Here is a 22159-nt window from a genome sequence, read left to right on the forward strand (position 1 = left end):
ACATAGACTATGAAACAATCTCTAAATGTCAGTGGGTTGAAATTGTATAGATCATGTCTTCTTGATCACAATGAAATTAAACTAGAAATCAACAACAGCACTTTATCTAGAAAGTGCCCAAAATTTGGAAATCAAGCAATATGCCTATAAATAACCCATGGGTCAAAGAAGAAACCACAGGGAAAATTATGAAATACTTCAAACTGAAATGGCATAAAGATAGATAAACAGATCAATGTAATGGAAGTAGAGTGTCCAAATATAGGTCCACACATGTATGGTCAGTTGGCATCTTTTGGCAAAGGTATGAAAAAGGAAAGTCTTTCTACAAATGGTTCTGGAACACCTAGAATCTGTATGGTAAGAAAATGAATTTTGGGACTTGTATCTAGAATATATAAAGAAAACTTTCACCTCAATAAAAAATGGGCAAAGGATCTGAATAGACATTTCTCCAAATAAGATACACAAATGACCAAGAAGCATATGAAAAGCTGCTCAGCATCATTAGCCATCAGAGAAATACAAATCAAAATGACAATGAGATACTACTTCACGTCCAGTAGGCTGGATATCATAAAAGACAATAATAAGTGTTTGTGAGGATATAGGGAAATTGGAATCCTCATATGCTGCTGGTGGGCTTATAAAATGATCTAGCAGCTTTGGAAAACAGTTTAGCAGGTCCTCAAGGTTAAACATAGAAGTACCATATGACATAAATCCCATTTTCTGCTATATCCCCAAGAGAAATAAAAATACACGTCCACATAAAAATTTGTACTTGAATGTTCATAGCAACATTATTCATGATAGCCCAAATTAGAAACAACCCAAATGTCCATTAACTGATGAATGAATTTTAAAAATGTAATGGGACTTCAGTGGTGGTGCAGTGGTTAAGACTCCACGCTCCCAGTGCAGGGGGCCCAGGTTTGATCCCTGGTCAGGGAACTAGATCCCACATGCATGCAGCAACTAAGAGTTTGCATGCCACAACTAAGGAGCCCTCAAGCCGCAACTAAGACCCGGCACGACCAAATAAATAACTAAAAAAATATTTAAAAAATAAAATAAATGTCTCACCTTTTTTAAAAAAAAATGTAATATATTCATACAATGGAATATTATTCAGCCATACTGGCCCATGATACTACAATATGGATTAACTTCAAAACTTTATGCTAAGTTAAAGAACTCAGGCACAAAAGATCACATATTGCATGACTCCATTTATATAAAATGTCTGGAATAGGCAAATCTATAGAGGCAGAAAGTAGATTAATTGTTGCCTAGGACTGGGGGAAAGGGGAAGTGGGGAGGTAGTGCTAAAAGATATGAGATTTCTTTTTAGGGTGATAAAAATGATGAAATTGTGGTAGTGGTTGCATAACTCTACAAAAACACTTGTATTAGTCAGGGTTCTCCAGAGAAATAGAAAGAGGATTTATTTATTTATTTATTTATTTGTTCATTCATTCTAGGAATTCTCTCCTGATCTGGCATCTGCCAGCTGGAGGACCAGGAACCCACTGGTATAAGTCCCAGTCTGAGTCCAAAGGCCTGAGAACCAGGGGAGCCCATGTCCAAGGGCAGGAGATGACGGATCTCTCAACTCAAGAAAAGAGAGCCAATTTGTCCTTCCTACACCTTTTTGTTCTATTCAGACCCTTAGTAAGTTGGATGGTGTCCACTAGCAATAGTGAGGCCATCTCCTTTACCCAGTCCACCCACTCAAATGCCAATCTCTTCCAGAAACCCCTCACAGGCACGCCCCAAAATAATGTTTTACAGCCGTCTGGGTTTACGGTATCCGTTAGCTCAGTCTAGTTGACACATCAAATGAATCATCACAATACTAAAAACCACTGGAATGTACACTTTAAATTGCATGACATACGAATGATGATATCTCAATTAAACCTTTTTTTTTTTTTTTTTTTTTTTTTGGCCTTGCCGCATGGCTTGTGGGAATCTTAGTTCCCCGACCGGGGGTTGAACCCGGGTCCCTGACAGTGAGAGCACCGAGTCCTAACCACATGGACCATGAGGGAATTCCCTCAATTAAACTTTTAGAAAAGAAAAAAAATCCAAAACAATCTTGTCCCTTACCTCACAACACAGCTATGAACTCAAGATAGATTATAGACCTAAATATAAAAACCAAATCTACAAAATATCCAGAAGAAAACAGGAGAAAAACTTTGCAACTTTGTGGGTGGCAAAGATTTCTTACAAATGGATAAAAAGACCTGATAAACAGAACTTTATAAAAAATTTTTAAAATTCTGTTAATCAAAATAACCTGTTAGGAAAATGAACAGACAAACCCCAGATTGGGAGAAAATATTTACAAAAAATATATCTGACAAAAGAGTCATATTGATTATATTCAACTTCTACAATTAATAAAAAAACAATTAAAATAATGGCCAACATGAAAAGATCCTCACATCGCTAGTTATTAGAGAAATGCAAATCAAAACTACAATGAGGTATCCCCTCACACCGGTCAGAAAGGCCATCATCAAAAAGTCTACGAATACCAAATGCTGGAGAGGGTGTAGAGAAAAAGGAACCCTCCTACACTGTTGGTGGGAATGTAAGTTGGGGCAGCCACTATCAAGAACAGCATGGATATATATACATTACCACGTGTAGATAGCTAGTGGGAAGCTGCTGTATACCCAGGGAGCTCGGTGCTCTGTGATGACCGAGAGGGGTGGATATGGGGGTGGGCGTGGGAGGGAGGCTCAAGTGGGAGGGGATATATGTATACATATAGCTGATTCACTTTGTTGTACAGCAGACACTAACACAACATTGTAAAGCAATTATACGCCATTAAAAAAAAAAGGAACAGCGTGGAGTTTCCATTAAAAACTAAAAATAGAACTACCATATAATCCATCAATTCCACTCCTGGGCATCTGTCCGGAAAAGATGAAAACTCTAATTGGAAAAGATATATACATGCACCCCAGTGTTCATTGCAGCACTCTGAACACGAGACCAAGGGCCCCATCTCGGCACACGGCTTCCTGTGTTTCTTCTCTAAACTGGGGTCAGACTTTACTATGCCTACAAAATGTTGCTTCTTCTTGGGAATGTGTGTATTATTGAAACCAATGATGACAGGCCAGATTTTTCACTGGGGACCTAAGGGCAGCTTTGAGTGCTATTTGGGGACACAAGTGCTACACTAGTGGTACAAAAGCTGAGAAAATAGATGTTCTTTTCCTTTCTTGGAACCCTCTTGGACACCTGGAGAACTGGAGACCCTGGGCTTATCTGGAGAGATTGCCTTTGGCACAGACATTGACGGATAAGGAGAGGAGGGAAGTAGAGGGAGATCGGGGATGAAGGTTGTGACAGACATGAGTGAGGGTCCCCCACTGGGTCATCCAGAAATACTGGGTGGAGAGTGGCTTCCTATCAAGAGGATGGTGAGGGGCTAAAGGGGGAGCTGGACCAGGACCACAACACGCAGGTGGTGTGATCTGCTTTGCTTCCACAGGCTGGAGACATCTGGAGACACTTGGGTTAAAACATTATTAAAATGGTTTTTATAGAGAGCTTTTATACAGAGTACTTTCACATATGTTATTTAATCATCCAAACGACTCTGAGAAGTATAATGATTTTGGTTTTTCAAATGAATAAAATGAGCCTCAGGAAGCTTAAGTAGCCCTACCGAGATTTTTGTGGTTCTCAAAACAGGGACACAGAGACACCCAATTTGTCCCCGCAGACCCCCATATCTACCCCAGGAGAAGGAACCGTTATTTTCCCAATTCACCCCACAACACACAAGAAAGAAGACAAAAACTGGAAATACAAATTAATTTTGGGAAAATACTACCCATTACGCGTGGGTATTTGAAGTGGTTTCCACTCCTGGCTAAGCTCGCTAGGGGGCGCTCTGTGTGTCAGCTCCAGCACCTGGAACTGACGCGGAGTCCTCGCTCCATGAAAGCTGTTGAATTAATAATCAGGCAGTGATGTGGGGAAATGTCCTTGCCCTAATGGAGCTTGAGATATAGTAGGGGAATAGGCAAACAAGCAAACAAGCAAATATATAACATGTCAGAAAGTAATCATTGCTAGAAAGAAAAATAAACAGGCCACAGAGAGAGCGAATGAAAGAGTCACAGGCGGCTTTGGGTGATAGAATGCTATTTTAGGCAGGATAGTCAAAAAAGACCTCTCGGATAAGGTGCCATTTGTGCAGCGGTCTCGGTGAAGAAGATGAAAAGGGAAGAGTAAAAGGGAAATGCACATGAAATTAATATACTTCAGAATGTATTTGCGATAAGTTTTACAGGTAGCCCCCGCTTTTCGAAAGTTTGCATTACACCGCTTCTCTTTTACAAAAGACTTACTTAGTACCCGTTTTCACCAATGGAATCCGAAGAGGATTTTCGCTTTTACAAAAAAAGGAGAAAAGCAAAAATGCATCAGCGTTTGTTTTGTAGCCAGCCGTTACAGAGGCAGCACATACTCCAGAAGCGGGAGTAGCACCTAAGCACCTCTGAGCTCCTTCCCTGGGAACTATACTCAGCATCTCAGCATCAAGGCACCATAGCTTTGAACTGTGTCTGTGAGCATCTGTGCTTTATCTCAATTTATTTTGTGCATCTGTTAGCAAGATGTGTCCTAAGCTAATTTCTTCTTCACTTTACGCCATTCAGGCTTATGAAAGGTCTCACAGGAACACTCTACTTCCGGAAAGGGGACAAACCTAAAATCAGTTTCAGGTAAGTCGCCAGGTCTCTGGGGGTTGCAAAATGCAAAACACTTAGTCCCTACCTTAGGTTAGTCAGGGGACGGCTAAAACATGCCCACCTGGAAAGACCTCATCAGTATTATGCAAATCAGGGTTCTGGACCACAGGTCCTAGTGGAAGTTTCAAGAAAGTGGGCTGAATGAGGGCTGGCATGGATGGTCCTCAATGCCTTCATGGAAAAAGTTGCCCAAGAGCCTGGATTTGAAAGTTGAGTAGGAATTAGTTGGTGCAGAGAAAGAGAGTGGGCACTCCGAATTAGGGCACAAGGTGGTGGAGGGGTATGGGACTCAGAGTTTCCAAAGCCTGTTCCTGCCTTAGGACAGACTATAATGCTATAGCCATCACTAGCCAAGCCCAGCAGGATCTAGCCCCTGCCTACCTCTCCCCCGTCCTTGTGCTCCGGCCACAAGACCTGTGACGCAAGGAAAGAAAACATCCATGACTCATAAGGAATGCTGCCGAGGAGAGAGAAGAAAGTGGCAGAGTGACTCCATCACGGCCCATGGAAGGGGGTGCCTGACTCCAGGACACAGAACTCGCCTCCCTTTGAAGGGACACCCTCAGAGTGGAGGTGGGGTCACAAGAGCAGCTGTCTGAGTTTACTGGCCACCAAGATCATTCCTCCGCTCTGACTTCAAGTCAAATTTTCCGAGTCATCTGACTCTGCGTGGACTTTCCCTGGGGCTCCAGCCGCCACCCTCCAACATGAAAAAGTGCACGTCTCCCTTGCAGACATGCCGCAGGGGTTCCTGTGTTGAGTTCTGGCAAGGTGGGTGTGTGTTCTTTCCCGGGTGGAGGTGCGGGTGGCGGGGAGTTAATTCCACCTGTCAATCAATCATCCAGGTAAGCGGTCCTTAGCTGGAAACAGGACTACAGTATGTTGGCTTTCAAGCAGGTGTAAGAAGACCTTAGAATCTCTCAGGTCACACCCTTTGGAGAATAGACATGGATAAAAGACAACATTTGCTGGGTGCTTGTCAGGGGTCAGACTCCTATGTGTAAATAGCCCAAATCAGGACTAAACTACAGCTCAATTGACAGGTGAATGAGAATAAACTTTCCCTAGAGTGAAAAACCAGGTTTTTCTTAGGGAATCTTTGAAAGACTAAATCTTCACCCCTGAGAGCATAAACTGAAATAGTTATTTGTCTTCCCAAGATTTTTCCCAAAACTAAGATTTTTCCCCAAACAAGAGAATAATCGGACTATCTTCAAGAAAATGCTGACCCCTGGTGGACATTTCTTGAACTGCGTTTTTAACCCCCCCCCCCCAGTCTGGTTAACAGCAGTAGACCCAGAGGCAAAATTTTCTTTTGAAAGTCGAACATCTCTCTAAGTTTTCTCAGGCTAAGAACCCCAACAGAAATAGGGTATTTCACTATCTCTCCAAACTTCTCTGAGAGCTGGGTTTAATATCAAGCATGTTGAGATCTGCCATTATGACAGGGATTTCATCGTCATGTGAAGAGAAAACACAAAATTATTTGGTTTCCCCAAGACCTGCAAGAATTTTGCCCCGATTTAACACCTTCAGTTATAGCACAATCTATGTCCCCCCCCCAGTTAAGCTCAAAGTGTCTTAACGAGACTAAGAAAATAGAAAACCTTCTTCTACTGAAACCAAATCCCCCTAAAACTGAGTTCCTTTACCGAGTTTACGCTTAACCTCTCTATCCAAAACTGTATTATTCCCTTTCTTGTCCCATACCTCTCCCGCATCAAGACTGAGGAGTATCAAAGAAAAGAGGGATTGTAACCAAGCAGGAGCCTGTGGGGCCTTCCCAGAACAGACCCACCCTGGCCCCCCGCATGTCCTCTGCTGACCTTTGGAGCTCTCTGACCCAGAGATTCCTGCTGTGCTACTGAGTGACGTCGCCTACACACAGGAGCTCCCCTCCGCCAAGTCCTCTTGCCCTCCTCTCCTTCTAAGCAGGGACCTGCTCCTGTGTAGCCTCTGGACGGGCCCCTGCTGTGAGGTACCTCCCCGAAAGCATCACCCAGTAGAGTTTGTGTGTGCTGCTGCTACCTGGTGGTCAGATCTTTTTCCTCGATCAGCCTCCAAATACCTCAAGCCTCCTAGACTCTGAGACCTTTCCCTTTCTCTAGGTTTCTTTTCAAGCTTCCCCGGCCCGAGTCCTCTCTCTGCTTAAATTTTCTGACCAATGAAATACATTAATCCCTACTGAGAGGTCAGTGGCCCATTTATTTATTCACCAAATATTTATGGAGCACCCAGTATCTTCCAAGCTGGGTACAACCATGGAACAAAACCGATGAAAGCTCTGCGTGTGTGGAGCTGAAGTTCTAGCAACATGAGGGCGGCTTAAAGCTTTTCCTCTCTTAAAGACCATTTCAAGCCAAAGTGAGGAGACGTTAAGAGGGGAGTTTTCAGTACCGTCAGGGAGCTACCGGGAGGGATAGCAAGGATGTTTGGGTTAGTAATTGCAAGAGTCGGGTTTAACAAAAATGCCAGAGCTTATACATAGTATGCGTGCTTCCCTTTAAAGTAGAGCTGCTCAGACTTTAAGATGCATCCAATCACCTGGAGACCTGGTTGAGAGGAAGACCCTAAGTCAGTAAGTCTGGCGTGAGGCCTGGGATTCTGCATTTTAACTCCCAGATGAGGCTGCTGCTGTGCCATGGACCACCTTTTGAGCAACAGGGCTTTAAAACAGATTCCTTTGAGCACCGATTCCTGCAGGACTAATACTAGTCATCAGAACATTCCGACCGACCCCACAAAGTTGTCGCAAAGATTAAATAACTCAGCCCTTTGCATCGGCTGATTTCTGCATCAGAGGTAGGAAAACTGAGACTCCAGGACTTTAACTCATCCATGAGCACAGTTGCGAACAGGAGAGCCAGGAAGTGGCTCCAGCGTTCCAGGGCTCACGTGCGTGCATGGCTATGTGACTGCCTCGCCTGTGGCTAACCTACAGCTGGCTGCTTAACCAAACCGCATGGTGTCTGAGCCTTGGGCTTCACCTCCTGTTTCATGAGGGGAGGATGTCTACGGAGCCTCACAAATGTTAGCTGCTCTTGTCACCATGAAGCCTGGAAGGGTTTTCTGCCTTAAACGTCCTCCTTTTACCAAGATTGAAAATATATCAGTCACACTCACACTCTTATCACACACGGCGTTTCACTCATATTGTCTCACTTCATCGTGTATTGTCCCCGTGGAATAGGTGGCTCCTTCTGTTTTGCACACGAGGAAGAGAAAGCTGAGTGGTGGGGCGACCTCATTGTCGATTTGGATCTGGGATCTAGGCGAGATCTTAAAGATTTTCTCCAGTCAGTTGCCCTTTTTTTTTTTTTTTTGGCCGTGCCACATGGCTTATGGGATTTTAGTCCCCTGACCAGGGATCAAACCCGGGCCCTCGGCAGTGAGAACATGGAGTCCTAACCAGTGGACTGCCAAGGAATTCCCCATCAGTTGCCTTTTAGCCTGCTCAGTTTTGTTTGTTTGTAGCAATGACATCTCTTCAAATAAAGCCCTACAGGCAAGTCCAGTTTGGGAAGCAGGGCTGGGTGGGAGCTGAGTTCTAGGGACGGAGCCTGGCCTCTCCACTTCCCTTTTATGGGCTTTGTTTCCAGGGACCTCAGGGAGGCATCCAAGGAGCTCTGTTTGGAAAACCCCAATCTAAGTCAACACTCTTCCTGGGACAAGGAGGGACCTGGCTTAGGAAAGGGAGGTGACTTGGCCAAAATCACACAGCAGGCTCTGGACCCAGCGGGGCCTGACTCTAGGACTCCCGGGACCCAGCCCAGAAGTCAGCAGGATCCCAGGAAGAGACAGCGCCCCTCGCTGGCCTGACTCTATTCAGCCGAGGGGTGTTGGATAAACGGTCATTCTTACAGCCCTGCGTTCCCATCTCATGGCGCCACATTCCACATTCCACCTGTTAAGTTCCCAGGTGCCCCCCTCCCTCACATCCCAGGATGGGGGGAGGGGGCAAGGCTTTTTATTTTTAGACATTTCAAAACTGAATATAACATACATACAGAAAATCGCCTAACCACGCCCATGCCAACAAATAGAATGCTGCCTGGCCCCTCCGGCCACCGCCCGGCTTTCAGGCAGGGCGCGTCCTTGCTGCTCTCTGGGTCTCTGCATCCCTCCCCACGCCTGCTCCATGTGCCTGTTCTGAACTGTATGTAACTGGAATCGTGCTCTATGCATGCTTTTGGGATTCTTGAAGCCCACAAGATGTTTGTAAGATTCCTCCGTCTTGTGGCTGCAGCCAGCTGTGGTTTATCCATTCTCTTTGCTGTCGAGCGTTACCTTGTATGTATGAACGTACACGGTTTACGTGTTCATTCTTCTGGGCTGGGGGTTCGGGTTGCTTCCAGTTGGAGGCTATTGTGCACGATGGTGCTGCGCACCTTCCTGGCAGAGAGATTTGCTCCCCTGGTATTCGAAGAGAGTGAGGCCCAAGGAGGAAAGGACTCAGAGGAGAGACACCCAGGCCCGGGCCCAGGGTTTGAAAGGCCTGTCGCTGGACACTCCACCCCGCCCCCCGTTTCCAGTTCTCTTTGCCCCAAGCCCGGCAAGGCCACGGACACAGCCAGCAAAGTAGATGAGTTTTCAAGTTTTCAAGGTTTTATTGTAAAACAAAGCTCAAGTCACAGGGAATAGGAAACTTTCCACTCAACACATACAACACACGTTCACTGAGGGCCAGGCCATGTGCTTGGCCCTGCAGAGACCTAAGACATGGCGGGGGGCGGGGGTGCCGGTCAAGGTCCCTGCTCTCAGGGGCTCACAGGATGGTGGGGAGACAGACAGAGGCACAACATCTTCCAAACAAGTCTCAGGGTGTCGGAAGTGCTAAAATGGTCAAGGAGCGATTCATTCCGCCCAGGAGGTCCGGAGAAGCCACATTTGTGCTGTGTCTTGGGAGCTGGGGGATTTTGACGGGAGGGCAGGGAAGGGGACAGCACTGCAGGCAGCTGCAGGAGGTCTGCAGTGGACAGGGCGCTCGGGGCCTGGGCCGGGGGGCGGGGGTGGTCTAGACTTCTAGGAACGTTCCAGAAAGAAAAACACTAGGGACCAACCTAGTCCACTAACTTTTCATTTTTACAGGTCAGGGCATCACAAAAACAAGAAAGACAAAGAGGAAAGGCTATCACCTCCTTTCACCATCATTTCCTAACCAAGGGGATATTTGAATCTTCCACCCCCTTCCAGAAAGGACATCATCTCCAAATAAAGGACTCTCTCTCAAAGCTGTCTTAATTAAAAAAAAAAAAAAATACCAGGAAACACTTATTTTCCATTTTGCCACAGAGCCTAAAAATCTTGCCCCTGGAGCAGCACCAGTTTGTAAAAAGAGGAATGGGAGCCCCTTGGGGGGAGGTCAGCGAGTGGCCTGCGGGGTCTGGGGCCTGGAAGTGAGGTGAGGGAGGGGCTGGGGCTGGCCAGGGGACCTGGACTTTACCCTGAAGGCACAGGCGACCCTGAGGGCTTTGAGCGGGGCCGTGATTCCATCTGCACTTTAGAAAGACCTGGCGGAGGCCTCGTGGAGGCTGGGTAAGTAGAGGAGGCTGTTCCCAGGGCTCTTGTACCTCCTTCCAAGGGCCCAGCCCCCAGCCAAGGCTGCCCCGCTGGGCACTCACTGCAACCATGGCAAGCCCCCGGGCGGGAGGGAGAGGCATCTCTGGAGTCATGGATGTGCTGGGAGCAGGGGGCAGGGGAGGCTGAGCACCACCACTACTGGTCCTGCTGGAAGTAGAACTTGGTGACCTGGACAGCATCTTGAGGCGTATTGGTGAGGCCCACGGGCTGGTCGGTCTCCAGCGCTGTACAGAGGAACCAGCCGGGGCAGGCGGCCGACTCAAAGCTGGTGGTGGGCCCACTGTCGGAGCGGATGAAGGTGAAGCGCTTGTCCTCCTCCTTGCTGCTGTTCAGGTCAGTGATGTTTACCGGCTGGGGGCCAAGGGAAGAGCAGAGAGGTCCTTGCACCCCAGCCCCCACGACCTGGCCCCGTGATTGCCCATGGAGAAATGCTGGCCCGAAGACCATGGCAGGACACCCAGTGTCCCGGGTCTTGTGACACAAGGAGGCTGTCCCACGGTTACACCTTGATTTGGGGAAATCTGGTCACTCCAGCCCTCGGCCAATATGTTTGGTAAACACATGGCACCATCAGCAGAAGCCAAGGCCTGTGGAGGCTGGTTGTCTGTCGTGTTTGCACCTCCAAGAGAGGGGGGAGTGGACAAGGTGGGCAGGGTATCGCAGTCCATGCGAGATGTTACACACCTTATCGTGGTCACTCCAAGTCCACACAGAGCAGGTAGCCCCGCTCCAATAAAGTGCCTGTCCACTAGTGGACAGAAGGGACAGTGCCATAGTTACGGCCACTCACAATCTGAGTTCAGATTTTGTCCAACAATCCCCTGATACAAAGCCCTCTTTTCCCAGGGCTGGTAGCCCATTGATATTGCACAGGGGATTTTCCTGGTGCCCTAACGGTTAGGATTCCAGGCTTTCACTTCCATGGCTCCGGTTCAATCCCAGGTCCGGGAACTGAGATCCTGCAAGCCGCACGGCATACCCCACCCCCCACCACCACAAAAATAAGAAATATTGCACGGGAGTACAGGGTCTTGGATGGGATGCCAGCTCATGGATTTGAGTAGATAAGGGTTGGAAGAGAATGGTCCCAAAGGTTGGCTTTACTGAAAGAGGGTAAGTCCAAGTGGGTTGGGGACCCTTGGGCAAGAGAGCAGCATACAGAGATTGAGGTCCCTAAAGGAGCCATGCCTCCTGGTGTCCACACCCTGGCAGTCCCCTCCCTCGTTGAGGCTAGGCTTAGCCACGTGACTAGCTTTGGTTAATGGCATATTAGTGGTATGTTACAAGCAAAAGTTTAATCAGCGTTTGCACATTGAGGCTTGTCCTTTTGGAGTAATCCCTCTTGGAAGCCAGCACTCATGTTATAAGGAAGCTCAAGCTGGCAACTGAACTCAGAGAGACCCTGTGGGAAGAGAGCCTGGAGGATGAGGCCCAGCCAAGTTCCCTGTTGAACGTGGCTGGAGGAGGGACCCCAGCTATACCATGTGGCACAGAACTGCCCAGCTGATCCTAGTCAACCCACAGAATCATGAGAAAGAACATATTGTGCTTGTTTTAAGCCACCGAGTTTGAGGTGGTCGTTAATCTGAGACGGGTCCTTACCTCCAACCCGAGCTTGATCTCATTACCAGACTTGACACAGGCCAGGCACAGCTTCTTCTCATGGATCCCCAGGAACATAGCATGGGGCTCGACAGGCACCACATCTATCTTCTCTGGGGAAGAACAAAGGGGAAGTTCAGGTTGTAGAGAAGAGGCGGCACAGATGACGAAGACACAGCAGGCTGGACTCTCCCTGGGAATTCTTCCAGCCCCTTAAGTAAAACCCCAAGGTCAGAAGGACAGTGAGGCCCCCCTTCCTGGTCTGCATCCAAACAGAAGATCAAACCAAGCACACTAGCCAGCTACTCCTCGAGGTCCAAGGCACCTAGAGTCTTCTCCAGGTGATTTCTATCCTTTCCTCCCTTCCCCAGGACCCCTGCACTCTAGGTCAACAGGTGTAATGCCCATGGGCAGGGAAAACAGCACACGAGGTCATGAGTGGGGCCCCGGGGCATGGTCCACAGAAGCCTGGGTGACTTTAAACCCGCCTCTTCCCCTCCGTGGTCTCCATGCCCTCATGAGGGAGTGAACATCTCAGCCTCTCTGTGTTTAGAGCCCTCATTAGGAGAATTACCAAAAGGACAGGAAAGGTGGGTCTCACACCCTTTAAGAGTGAGACGGGGACAGAGAACAAGGGGATGGGGGTAATGTCATCCTATGACACCAAGCCAGCCAACAGGGACGTGAAAACATCCTAGAGGGCTGGTGCTGAAAGAACCCCACGTCCCATGATCCAGCAGCTCTTCTTTTACTAAAGGGAAAACTGAGGAACGAGTGGGTGAAACTTGTTCAAGTTCATCCAGTTTGACATGGATATGGAACATGACTAAATGTGGTGTCCATGATGAAGGGACGTAACCCAGCCTTGTTGATGGTGTATTACTTTTGAGTGGGAGTGAGAGTTTGATCACACAGGAACACGGGGGCTTCCTAGGCACCAGAGGAAGGAAAGGGCTGAGCTTGCCTTCTGGGCCCTACCTCCCCCAAGGTGGCCCTGGGACCATGGTGCCTGTAGGTGGTGGCTCCCAACCTAGACTCCGCCCATCTCTGCCTTCTTGAGGCTGTCCTTGTATGTGTCCTTCAGTGGCCAGGCCTCTCCAGCTTCAACCTCGGCCACAAAGAACCAGCAGGGTTTAGGACATCACACCTAAAGTTCCCAAGGTTGGGCCACAATGCTGCAGACCCCAGGCAATGTGACCAATGCCCACATCACATTGGCCTTCCTTGCAACCACTCACCTTCCAATTTAGTATTTGGTCCTTGCAAGTATCCAGCAACTAGCTGGTTATTTCTCAGGTAGAAGGTCTTCTGGTTGACATCCCAGATTCTGAAAAACAGAAGGACCTAGCTGTAGTGGACAGTTTCTATGTGCCCAGCCCGTTCCTGTGTTCCCCAGACTTCATGGAATCTGTGTCCAACTCTCTGCCTGGGGTGTAGTACTTAAGACACCCATATCATGGATGTGGAGACTGAGATCAACACTGGTTAAAAGAGTGGATATATGTATATGTATAACTGATTCATTTTGCTGTACACTTGAAACTAACACAACATTGTAAATCAACTATACTCCAATAAAAATTTAAAAAATAAAATTAAATGTTCAACAAAAAATAAAATAAGTAGCAACTTAAAAATATTTTAAATAAGAAATATATTTTGAAAATGAAAAAAAACAAAAGAGACAGGCCCAACTCCCACAGTTGGTGAGCCGTGCACCTGCATTCTACCCCTCTCCTTGTCTTGCTCCTTGCTCACATTCCCAGGGCAGCCACCTTCTACTTCAGCAAAGCAGGCTCTAGGGTAACACCATCAACAGAACTTCCTGGGTGCAGAAATGTCCTATGTCTGCACCATCCAATATGGTAGCCACCAGCCACATGCAGCTATTGAGCTCTTGAAACGTAGTGCGACCAAGGATCTGGATTTTTTATTTTCTTCTCTTTTTATGAATTTAAATGTAAATTTTTTTTTTTTTTTTTTTTTTTTTTTTGCGGTACGCGGGCCTCTCACTGTTGTGGCCTCTCCCGTTGTGGAGCACAGGCTCCGGACGCGCAGGCTCAGCAGCCATGGCTCACGGGCCCAGCCACTCCGCGGCATGTGGGATCTTCCCGGACCGGGGCACGAACCCGTGTCCCCTGCATCGGCAGGCGGACTCTCAACCACTGCGCCACCAGGGAAGCCCTAAATGTAAATTTTAAGAGTCATCCAAGACTAGTGGCCCCCACGGCACAGGGTTAGAAGTTTCCAGGGTCAAAGCCCCTTGCAGCTAACTCCCTCCAAGCCTTAGACTCTGGAGGTCTGTCCCCAGAGCCTGTCCTCTATTGGCCAGTGGCCTGTTCTGGGTCTGGCAGGGGCCACTGTCCCCAGGGACAAGTCAGCTTCCCCTCCAGTTCACCCCATGGCCTGTTTCTGGCTTCCAGTTTTTTCTTCTTGGTAAAGGACCCCTCTGGCTGAGAGCAGGGCTTGCAGCAGTGAGATGCAGTAAACAGAGCCCCAGCCGCGACTCGGACCCTCCACTCCCAGCCGCCCACCAGCATGACCTTGGACCTGTGCTTCATCTCCTCACCTGTGAAAGGGGGCTAGCAACACCCACCTCAGCAGGTGGCTGTGACGAGCCCCTGAGCCTAATGAGAGGGGGTCAGGCAAACTGTAAAATTCCTGGCACGAGTGAGCATTTGACCTTTTGGGATTATTCTTAGTTCCTGGATGAGCTGAATCCCCTCTCAAGGGATTAAACATCCCTGGAGCATCTCCTGGAGCTCCCAGCCTATGGGAGGAGACAGAGGCAGACCCCTGGGGGAGGGACTTCTCTGGAACACACACAGGCACGCAGCGTCCCAGCCTAGAGCCTCAGGCAAGAGAAACTCAGAGTTGGAGGGTGAGATCACCCGGACATGTCCTGGGACATCATGGCCCAGAGGCCACACTCAGACAGTGTTCTGTTTTTATCAGCATCACAGCCTGCTATTTTTACAGCCAGGGATCATGACATCTCACAAAGTCCCTGACCCAATTTTTAATAATCATAATCGTTTCCAGGCACTTTACTGCTCACAAAAGATCGTCACACTGTTATCCGTGCATTTGACCTTTACATCAACCCTGTAATGCAGGCAGGGTTAGCATTAACCCCATGTCACAGATGAGGAAACTGAGATTCCAGGGGAGCAGGACCCTCTGATATATCAACAGAGACAGGCACTGTTAACAGTTAGTCTGCCACTCTGGGCTGTGCCCTGCCCACAGCCCCCCTCTCCGCCTCTTTGCCTGGCGTGCTCTGCCAGGCCCGAACCCCAGCATGGCTCCTGGGCACGTGTCTGTCACCAAGTTGCCAGGGTCTCTGGGTAAGTCAGCCAGGCCTCCAGCCAAGCTTTGCACATTTGGGATATTTTGAAATACAAGTCCCGAAGACCACGGATGTGGTAGCCTCTTACTTGAATAACGAGCATCCCTTTCCACCCCAAACCTCATGGAGCCTGGCAGCCACAGACGGCTCTGTTCTGTCTCCATTTTCTACCCGTCCAGCCCCACCTCCTCTGGGTCGGCCTTACCTGAAGGCTTGCATCTCGCAGGGTCTCTTTCCCAGCGGGTGGCAGGCTGTCTCTGAATGGAACAGGAAAAGGAGGAGAGAGATTAGGTAACCGTGGTGACACCTGCAGACTTCCATCCTGTGACCACAAGGCAATGGGAGACTGCCATTTCAGACCCAGAGGAGCTGCTTATAAAGAAAATAGTCCCTCACCCAGACCAGGCTGCGGCCACCCTGTCCCACTGTGAGAAACGGAAACGCCCTCACATTTTCAAAACGAGAAACCTCGCTGTTGTCACTTTCAGCCCTGCTGAGTGTCGCAATGGGATGTTGTAACCCATTCCCTCCCCTTTTCCTCTGTGCAATTTCCCCAAAATTGAGATTTTTATTTCCCCTTCACCGAGTTCCTGGGAAGAAGAGCACACTGAAAACCTAAGCCCCTCATCTGCCCGACAGGTATCCTGAGACTTTGCAAAAACAGATTTGAGTAGAAATAGCCCCCCTTCCTAAGAAGTCGAGTGGCCGGGCTCCCAGCACACGTGACAGACTCAGGTCACTTTGTGTTCTTTGAAGGTGGGACAGCCTTGCTGGACTCTGGACCAGGGACTGGCAAACATTCTGTCAAGGACCAAATAGCAAACATTTTAGAATTTGCGGGGCCGTACGTCATTGTTACCCAACTCGGCTGTCGTAGCTGAAAAGCAGCCTTGGACAATCTGTAAACCAACAAGCTAATTTAATTGTGTTCCAATACAACTTTATTTACAAAAAACAGGTGGTGGCTGGATTTGGCCTGAAGTTTGCCGCCTCCTGCTTTAGAGTAAACTTCCTGAGAGGGGCTTTGAAACCAACCCTATTCCTGTTATCGACGTCTTTGAAGTTATGGTCTCGGGAAAATGGGGTGAACTCAGCGTGGGACGGAAATGAATGCAAAATCTACCTCTAGCACTTGCCGTTTGCCACCTGTGTGACCTGGAACAAGTCACTTATTTGGGTGTCTGCTTCTCTCTCCTCACTCTCAGAATGAGGTTGATTATGTCATTCTCATAGGTACAGGGACAGAAAGAAGGAAGGAAGGGAGGGAGGACGGAAGGCAGGTTGGTTGGAAGGCAAAAGCTCTTGCTCACGGTGGGCACCAAGAAACATTAACTTCCTTTCTTACTACATTCTAGACAGTTAGGAAAAAAGAAAGTACATTCCTATTAATGGACAGAAAAGAGGTGAAGTGGGTCCTACATGATCTAAATGGTAGGAGAATGTAACGCTCGTGCAGAAGCGCAGACTGTAGCCTTTGAGAACTGGATGGGCACTCAGCATCATCCTACCTCACCCCAGCACTGTTTCTGAAGAAGACCCAGAAAGACCCGGAGAGAGGAGGGCACCTGCCCAAGGTCACACAGCTCTTCCATGGCAAAGGTGTAGCCAGAAATCCAGGTCTCCTGACTCCCACCCAGGGGTCTCCTATTACAGCAGCAGATCTTGAGGAGTCTGACTTTATTTTCAACCCACCCATCAGAGGCTGAGGGTAAAATCGGTCAGAGAGGTAGGGTACACTGCATATTTGAAAGTTACTAAGAGAGTGGATCTTAAAAGTTCTCATCACAAGCAAAAAAATAATTGTATAACTATGTTGTACATCTGAAACTCACGTCATGTGATATGTCAATTATACCTCGATAAAAAAATTTTTTAAAGAGGAAGTTTGCGAATGAATTTCTCAGATCTTTAATGAGCTCCTCTTCCAGAGCAAGTGAAATATTTCTGCAAAAATTATCTCCCTGAGTAGGACAAAACGGCACGTAGGCACATCCCCTGCTCTGTTCCCACAAGCTATGCGACCTCGAGGGCTCCTACTCACCTTTGAAACACATGTAAGAAATACCTTTGAGCCCTACCTTTGAGGGCTGTGTTGGGGGGTTGATTGTTTTTGTTTGTTTTGCGGGGGGCTGGCTAAAGGAGGCGATGTGTATGAACCTGCTTGATTATTTGCCACTTCCAGTATTTGCTGAATTGGGGTTTATCATTTCTGGAACACTTATGAATCATCGGGTGCATACCTTGGTCATCACACCTGCTGTAAGGGAAGAAGCCAGCTTGCCATCTCCCAGGATAAGTTCTCTCCTACTTGTCTTTGTTAGGCTACTTCTGAAGTACTCCTCGACTGTTAAGTCACCGTCACTCAAGAATTGTCCTTAAAGGGAATTCCCTGTCAGTCCAGTGGTTAGGGCTCTGTGCTTCCACTCCAGGGGGCACAGGTTTGATCCCCGGTCAGGAAACTAAGATCCCATATGCCATGCGGCACGGCAAAAAAAAAAAAAAAAAAAAAAAAAATTGTCCTTACATACTGCAGAAGAGCAGTGACTTGCCACGGTGAGACCAAGGGGACAAGGTCCTGCCCACACTGCAGTGCCTGGGTAAATGTTTCTCCATTCCCAACCCAAATTCTAAGAGACAGGTTTCTCCCTGAGACCAGAGGCCCTGGGTTCCCCCCAACCTCATCTCCTAGATCTGTATCTTTTTCCTTCTGTGGCCTGACAAGTCTTTCTGGACATGGGGGGCGGGAGTGCCTGGGGCCAGGCCGACTTCGGGCTGCATTCTCCTGTGTCAGTTATGAGCTGGGCCACCCAGACAACATGCCAGACAACTCTCAGTTTCGTTATCCATTAGATGGGGCTAATAATAGAAGGAAACCTTGTCACGGGTTGCTTTGAGGATGGAGACATTGCGCATGATGTACTTAGCCCCGACCTTGGCACGTAGGAACTACTTAAACAATAGGGAGGTATGATGTCTGATTCATTACCCCAGGTAAAGTGGGAGGAGACAGTCACAATGCCCTGATCCCCGTCAACATGTCCAACAAGGCTGCTTGACTCCAAAGGGAAGGGATTCACTCCTGTGGCGGGGTGGGGGGGAAACGGGCGTGAGCAGGGGAGGAGAATCCTCCTCCCTTTCCTCACGCTTCTGGCCACAATTCCACTCTCGGCTCCATCTTATCAAATCAGTCGGTGTCCCTGTGATGTCTGCCCACCCACGGGACATCTCTGACTAAACGTATTCTCCCTTCGGGTGCTCACTCATCACTCTGCTTCCCGAATTAAGCTTAATGACCACGCCATGGAGTGAACTCTGCTTCCCAATCAGCATCCTGTGCTTTCCCCGGGCACCAGGCATCACAGCTATACTGGTGCCTGCTACGTGCCGCGCCCTGCCCTGCTAGACACCGGTGACAACAGAAATGACTAAGGCCCACTTAAAGGGAAACAGGACAGCCGGGCTAAGTCCGGGTCCTAGGAGTGACACGAGACAGGCTCCGTGGAGACCACATGGGTGAACCTCCATTATTGATGCCAGTACAGTGTTCAGGGCAGTCTGCCCACATAGGAAGTGTTCAATACATGCCAGCTCTTTCTCAATTTCAGTTAATGGCATCTTTCAGTTCTAGGATTTCCATTTGCTTCCTTTTTTGTAGAGTTTCTAGTTCTCTGCCAAAAGTTGCAATCTTGTCCTTTACACCCTTGATCCTATTATTCATTCAGGGTTCTTACAAAGGCTGCCCCTGTTGACTGCATTATTTGAACCCCCACTGGGTCTCCTTCTACTGTCTGGTTTTCTCTGGTACACACATTGTCTTGCATATGCCTGATTACTTGTTATTAACTGCTGGACACTGTGTAGCAAAAACTGTAGGGATGATTTGAGGCTCTGGATGATGTTGTATGTACCCAGAGACAATTCACTTTTGCTTTCTCTGGGCACTGAGGCCAGGAGCACGGCAGCCCCAGGTGACTTCACCCAAACAGGGCTTGAGATGAGTCAGAACTGGGCTTCGGGAAATCCATTTCTGTTCACTTCTCATGCTCCAGAGTCCATTTCTGTTCACTTCTCCATTTCCATTCACTTTTCACGCTCCAGGGTCCCAGCCCAAACCTGGGTTGTCTAGTGGGGGGGCCCTTCCTACTCAGTGGGAGATAAAATACAAACTGCATCTTCCCTCACCCCCGGGCCCCATGAGTCTGCCCAAAGACGTGATTGACAGGTTGAGCAGGAACCAGGGAAGGAGGGGCCTTTAATTCCACTTCAAGGAGCAGGGAATTTATCTAAAAGAAAATTGAATCAGAGGGTGGCACTGTCATATTTGTTTTATTAAGACCATCCTGGGAACAGCGGCCAGATGGATTAGACTTGGGCGAAGTTTTGGGGTGATTGAACCTGAAAGCAGGGCAGTGGTGTAACCCTGATCTTGGCAGTGGATGTTGCCAGCGGGATCTCCAAAAGGAGTTCTGACTTGTAGCATTTGCCAATTTCTCTGGTGTAGATATGCCCACCACAGATGATTTCAAGCCACCCACGTCACTGAATGTGAAGTTGGGAAGAGATGGGCTCTTCCTGGCTCCAGCACCCTGAGGGGACAGGGAGATTTCAGTGCTCTTTCATCTTTCTAGACAGAAATTGTCCCCACTTTTCCCAACTCCAAATTTCCTTCTCCTCAGCCCAAATGGCTCACCCCACAGGTCCCATCCCCCTCCCAAGAAACAATCTCTACCAATAAATCCCATTTATCAGGAAACATCCATGAATCTTGGTGCATTTCCAGCTGTGCCTCCTGGAGCTACATTTGTTGTCATCCAAGTGTCCCTGGGAAACACTTAAGCAACAAGCTTGGGTGGACAGGTGTGTACCTTACATTGTAATGGCTAAATCTCATATTCAGAATCTTCAGCCAATTCTTGAATGCCTGAGTGTTACAGCACAATACAGGCAGTGCTATTGTCCAAACATTGTAAATTTTTACTAAGATAATGGCACAAAGGCTCCTGTTACTCTCTCCAGGAGGTGAGTAAATATATTAATGCAAAGAGGAGGGAAAAGGATGAGAAATACAAGTCCCCATAGTATAATCTGCTGTCTTCTCTTTGTCAATCTCCAGCTACCCTGCCCTGCCAGGCAGCCAAGTCAATTTTAACCAAATCTGTTAGTTTATTAGAAGCTCCCTATAGCAGCAGGTCAGGTTTGGAGACAGGTGTTCTCCTGGGCATCTCTGCCCACCAAGCTGCAGCCATCAGAATGACCGAGTTGCCTGTCCTGGCTGGTAAACGTCAGGAGACTGTGTATAAAGCCAACTGTGATTGATTGCTGCTTTACAAGACGCTTGCTCTCTTCCCAGATGTAAATGGTAAACTCACTGTGAATTCTTTCTGAGGTTCAGAGTTTTCCAAGATGATCTTTGTTCCAGCAGTTTCTGGGTTTGATATGGATCTGCACTGAAAGCCATTATTTACCTAGTTATCTTAAGTTTCTCCAAGGTACATGTTTACTCTTGCCTTCTGGGATTTGATGATTGATTAGCTTTGTAAGGCAGCTTCTCTGCAGGCAGGAGGAGAAGGGGAAGGACAGGAACTTGGGGGAGGGGACTACCCTGTTTCTTGCCTGCGGTGTTCCGGCCTCTGTGTCGTACGCTTTCATACAGATCTTATTTAGTCCTCATATAGCTTTGCAAGGCAGGTATATGTACCCCCAGTCTCAAGATGGGGATATACTTATACTCACTTTGTAGAATGAGAAATCGAGGCTCAGAAAGATTAAATCACTTGCCCCAGATCCTGGCTGAGCCAGGATTTGAACCCCGTTCTTCCTACACTGCAGTCCTGCCAGAGAGGCAGATGACATTTTTTTCTTCTCTGCTTTATTGCACAGGAACAAGAATTATCTTTGTTCTTATGCTGTTCCTTTTGGTTTGAACTCACATCTTATAGAGCAATGATTTATTCTGTAACTGTTTGGAAATTTTAGGAGGTTTTTTGCTAGTAAAGAAAAGATGATTCTAAGACCTTACATAGGTTAAAGAGAAACCTCTTTACCTTGTTATGGACTAAGGTGGCCAATTGCCCTAGTTTTTCCAGGATTTTCTTGGTTTTAATACTGAAAGCCCTGCATCGTAGGAAACCCCCCAGTCCCCGGAAAACAGATGATTGCCTCCTTATCATACAAACCCTAAGAAGGTACTGGCACCATCTTGTGGCTAGTGCTGCAAATTGCAGGCACAATTAACTATCAATCATTGTACCTTGCCAATTAGCCTAGTAGCAGAGATGTTGTCCATTTTATTAGATGAATAGACATATAGGCAAAGCACACCAGAGGACCCCAAAGCCTTAGTAAGTCTTCCACTCAAGGACAGAGACTATAGCAGATATAATATTGATCAATCACTCTCATTCTAATCAAGTTAATTTTTAATTAAGCCATTCATAGTTAATTTCCCCCAACTATGTAATCAAGATATGGTCAACATTCAGTAGCTTAAAATTGTTTTCAAACTTAGGTCGTGGGCTTCCCTGGTGGCACAGTGGTTGAGAGTCCGCCTGCCAATGCAGGGGACATGGGTTCGTGCCTCGGTCCGGGAGGATCCCACATGTCGCGGAGTGGCTGGGCCCGTGAGCCATGGCCACTGAGCCTGCGCGTCCAGAGCCTGTGCTCCGCAACAGGAGAGGCCACAACAGTGAGAGGCCCGCATACCACAAAAAAAAAAAAAAACTTAGGTCGTAGAAAAGATTTACCTTTTCATTGTCACTTCTTCACCTCCTCCCCCTCCTTCACACACATTAGCTATAAATTCAGCAGTGTAGAGAGGAAACAGAGGTCCAGTGAGGTAAATGGC

The 22159-nt window shown here is 47.8% G+C and overlaps 1 protein-coding gene across 1 annotated transcript; it reads right to left on the minus strand.

The window, feature by feature from the left end:
• Window positions 1-9371: 9371 nt before the first annotated feature.
• On the minus strand, window positions 9372-15670 carry IL1RN (interleukin 1 receptor antagonist). Its single transcript, XM_082642470.1, has 4 exons — window positions 15521-15670; window positions 13205-13293; window positions 11967-12079; window positions 9372-10715 (listed from the first exon to the last, which is right to left on the minus strand). Exons 1-4 carry the CDS (start codon window positions 15634-15636, stop codon window positions 10500-10502), a joined length of 534 nt encoding a protein of 177 aa, XP_082498596.1. The 5' UTR covers window positions 15637-15670; the 3' UTR covers window positions 9372-10499.
• Window positions 15671-22159: the final 6489 nt, after the last annotated feature.

Source organism: Mesoplodon mirus (genome assembly GCF_964341445.2).
Source record: "Mesoplodon mirus genome assembly, chromosome: 14".
In the NCBI taxonomy this organism is placed as follows: domain Eukaryota; kingdom Metazoa; phylum Chordata; class Mammalia; order Artiodactyla; family Ziphiidae; genus Mesoplodon; species Mesoplodon mirus.

Bases quoted from the DNA above. Each gene is read 5' to 3' on its own strand.
- IL1RN (XM_082642470.1), bottom strand. From the start codon at position 15,636: ATGGAAGTCTGCAGGTGTCACCACGGTTACCTAATCTCTCTCCTCCTT. The intron at 13,294-15,520 runs GTAAGGCCGACC...TCTGTTTTTCAG, and splicing joins TGCGAGATGCAAGCCTTCAG to AATCTGGGATGTCAACCAGA. The intron at 12,080-13,204 runs GTGAGTGGTTGC...GTTCTTCCCCAG, and splicing joins ACCAAATACTAAATTGGAAG to AGAAGATAGATGTGGTGCCT.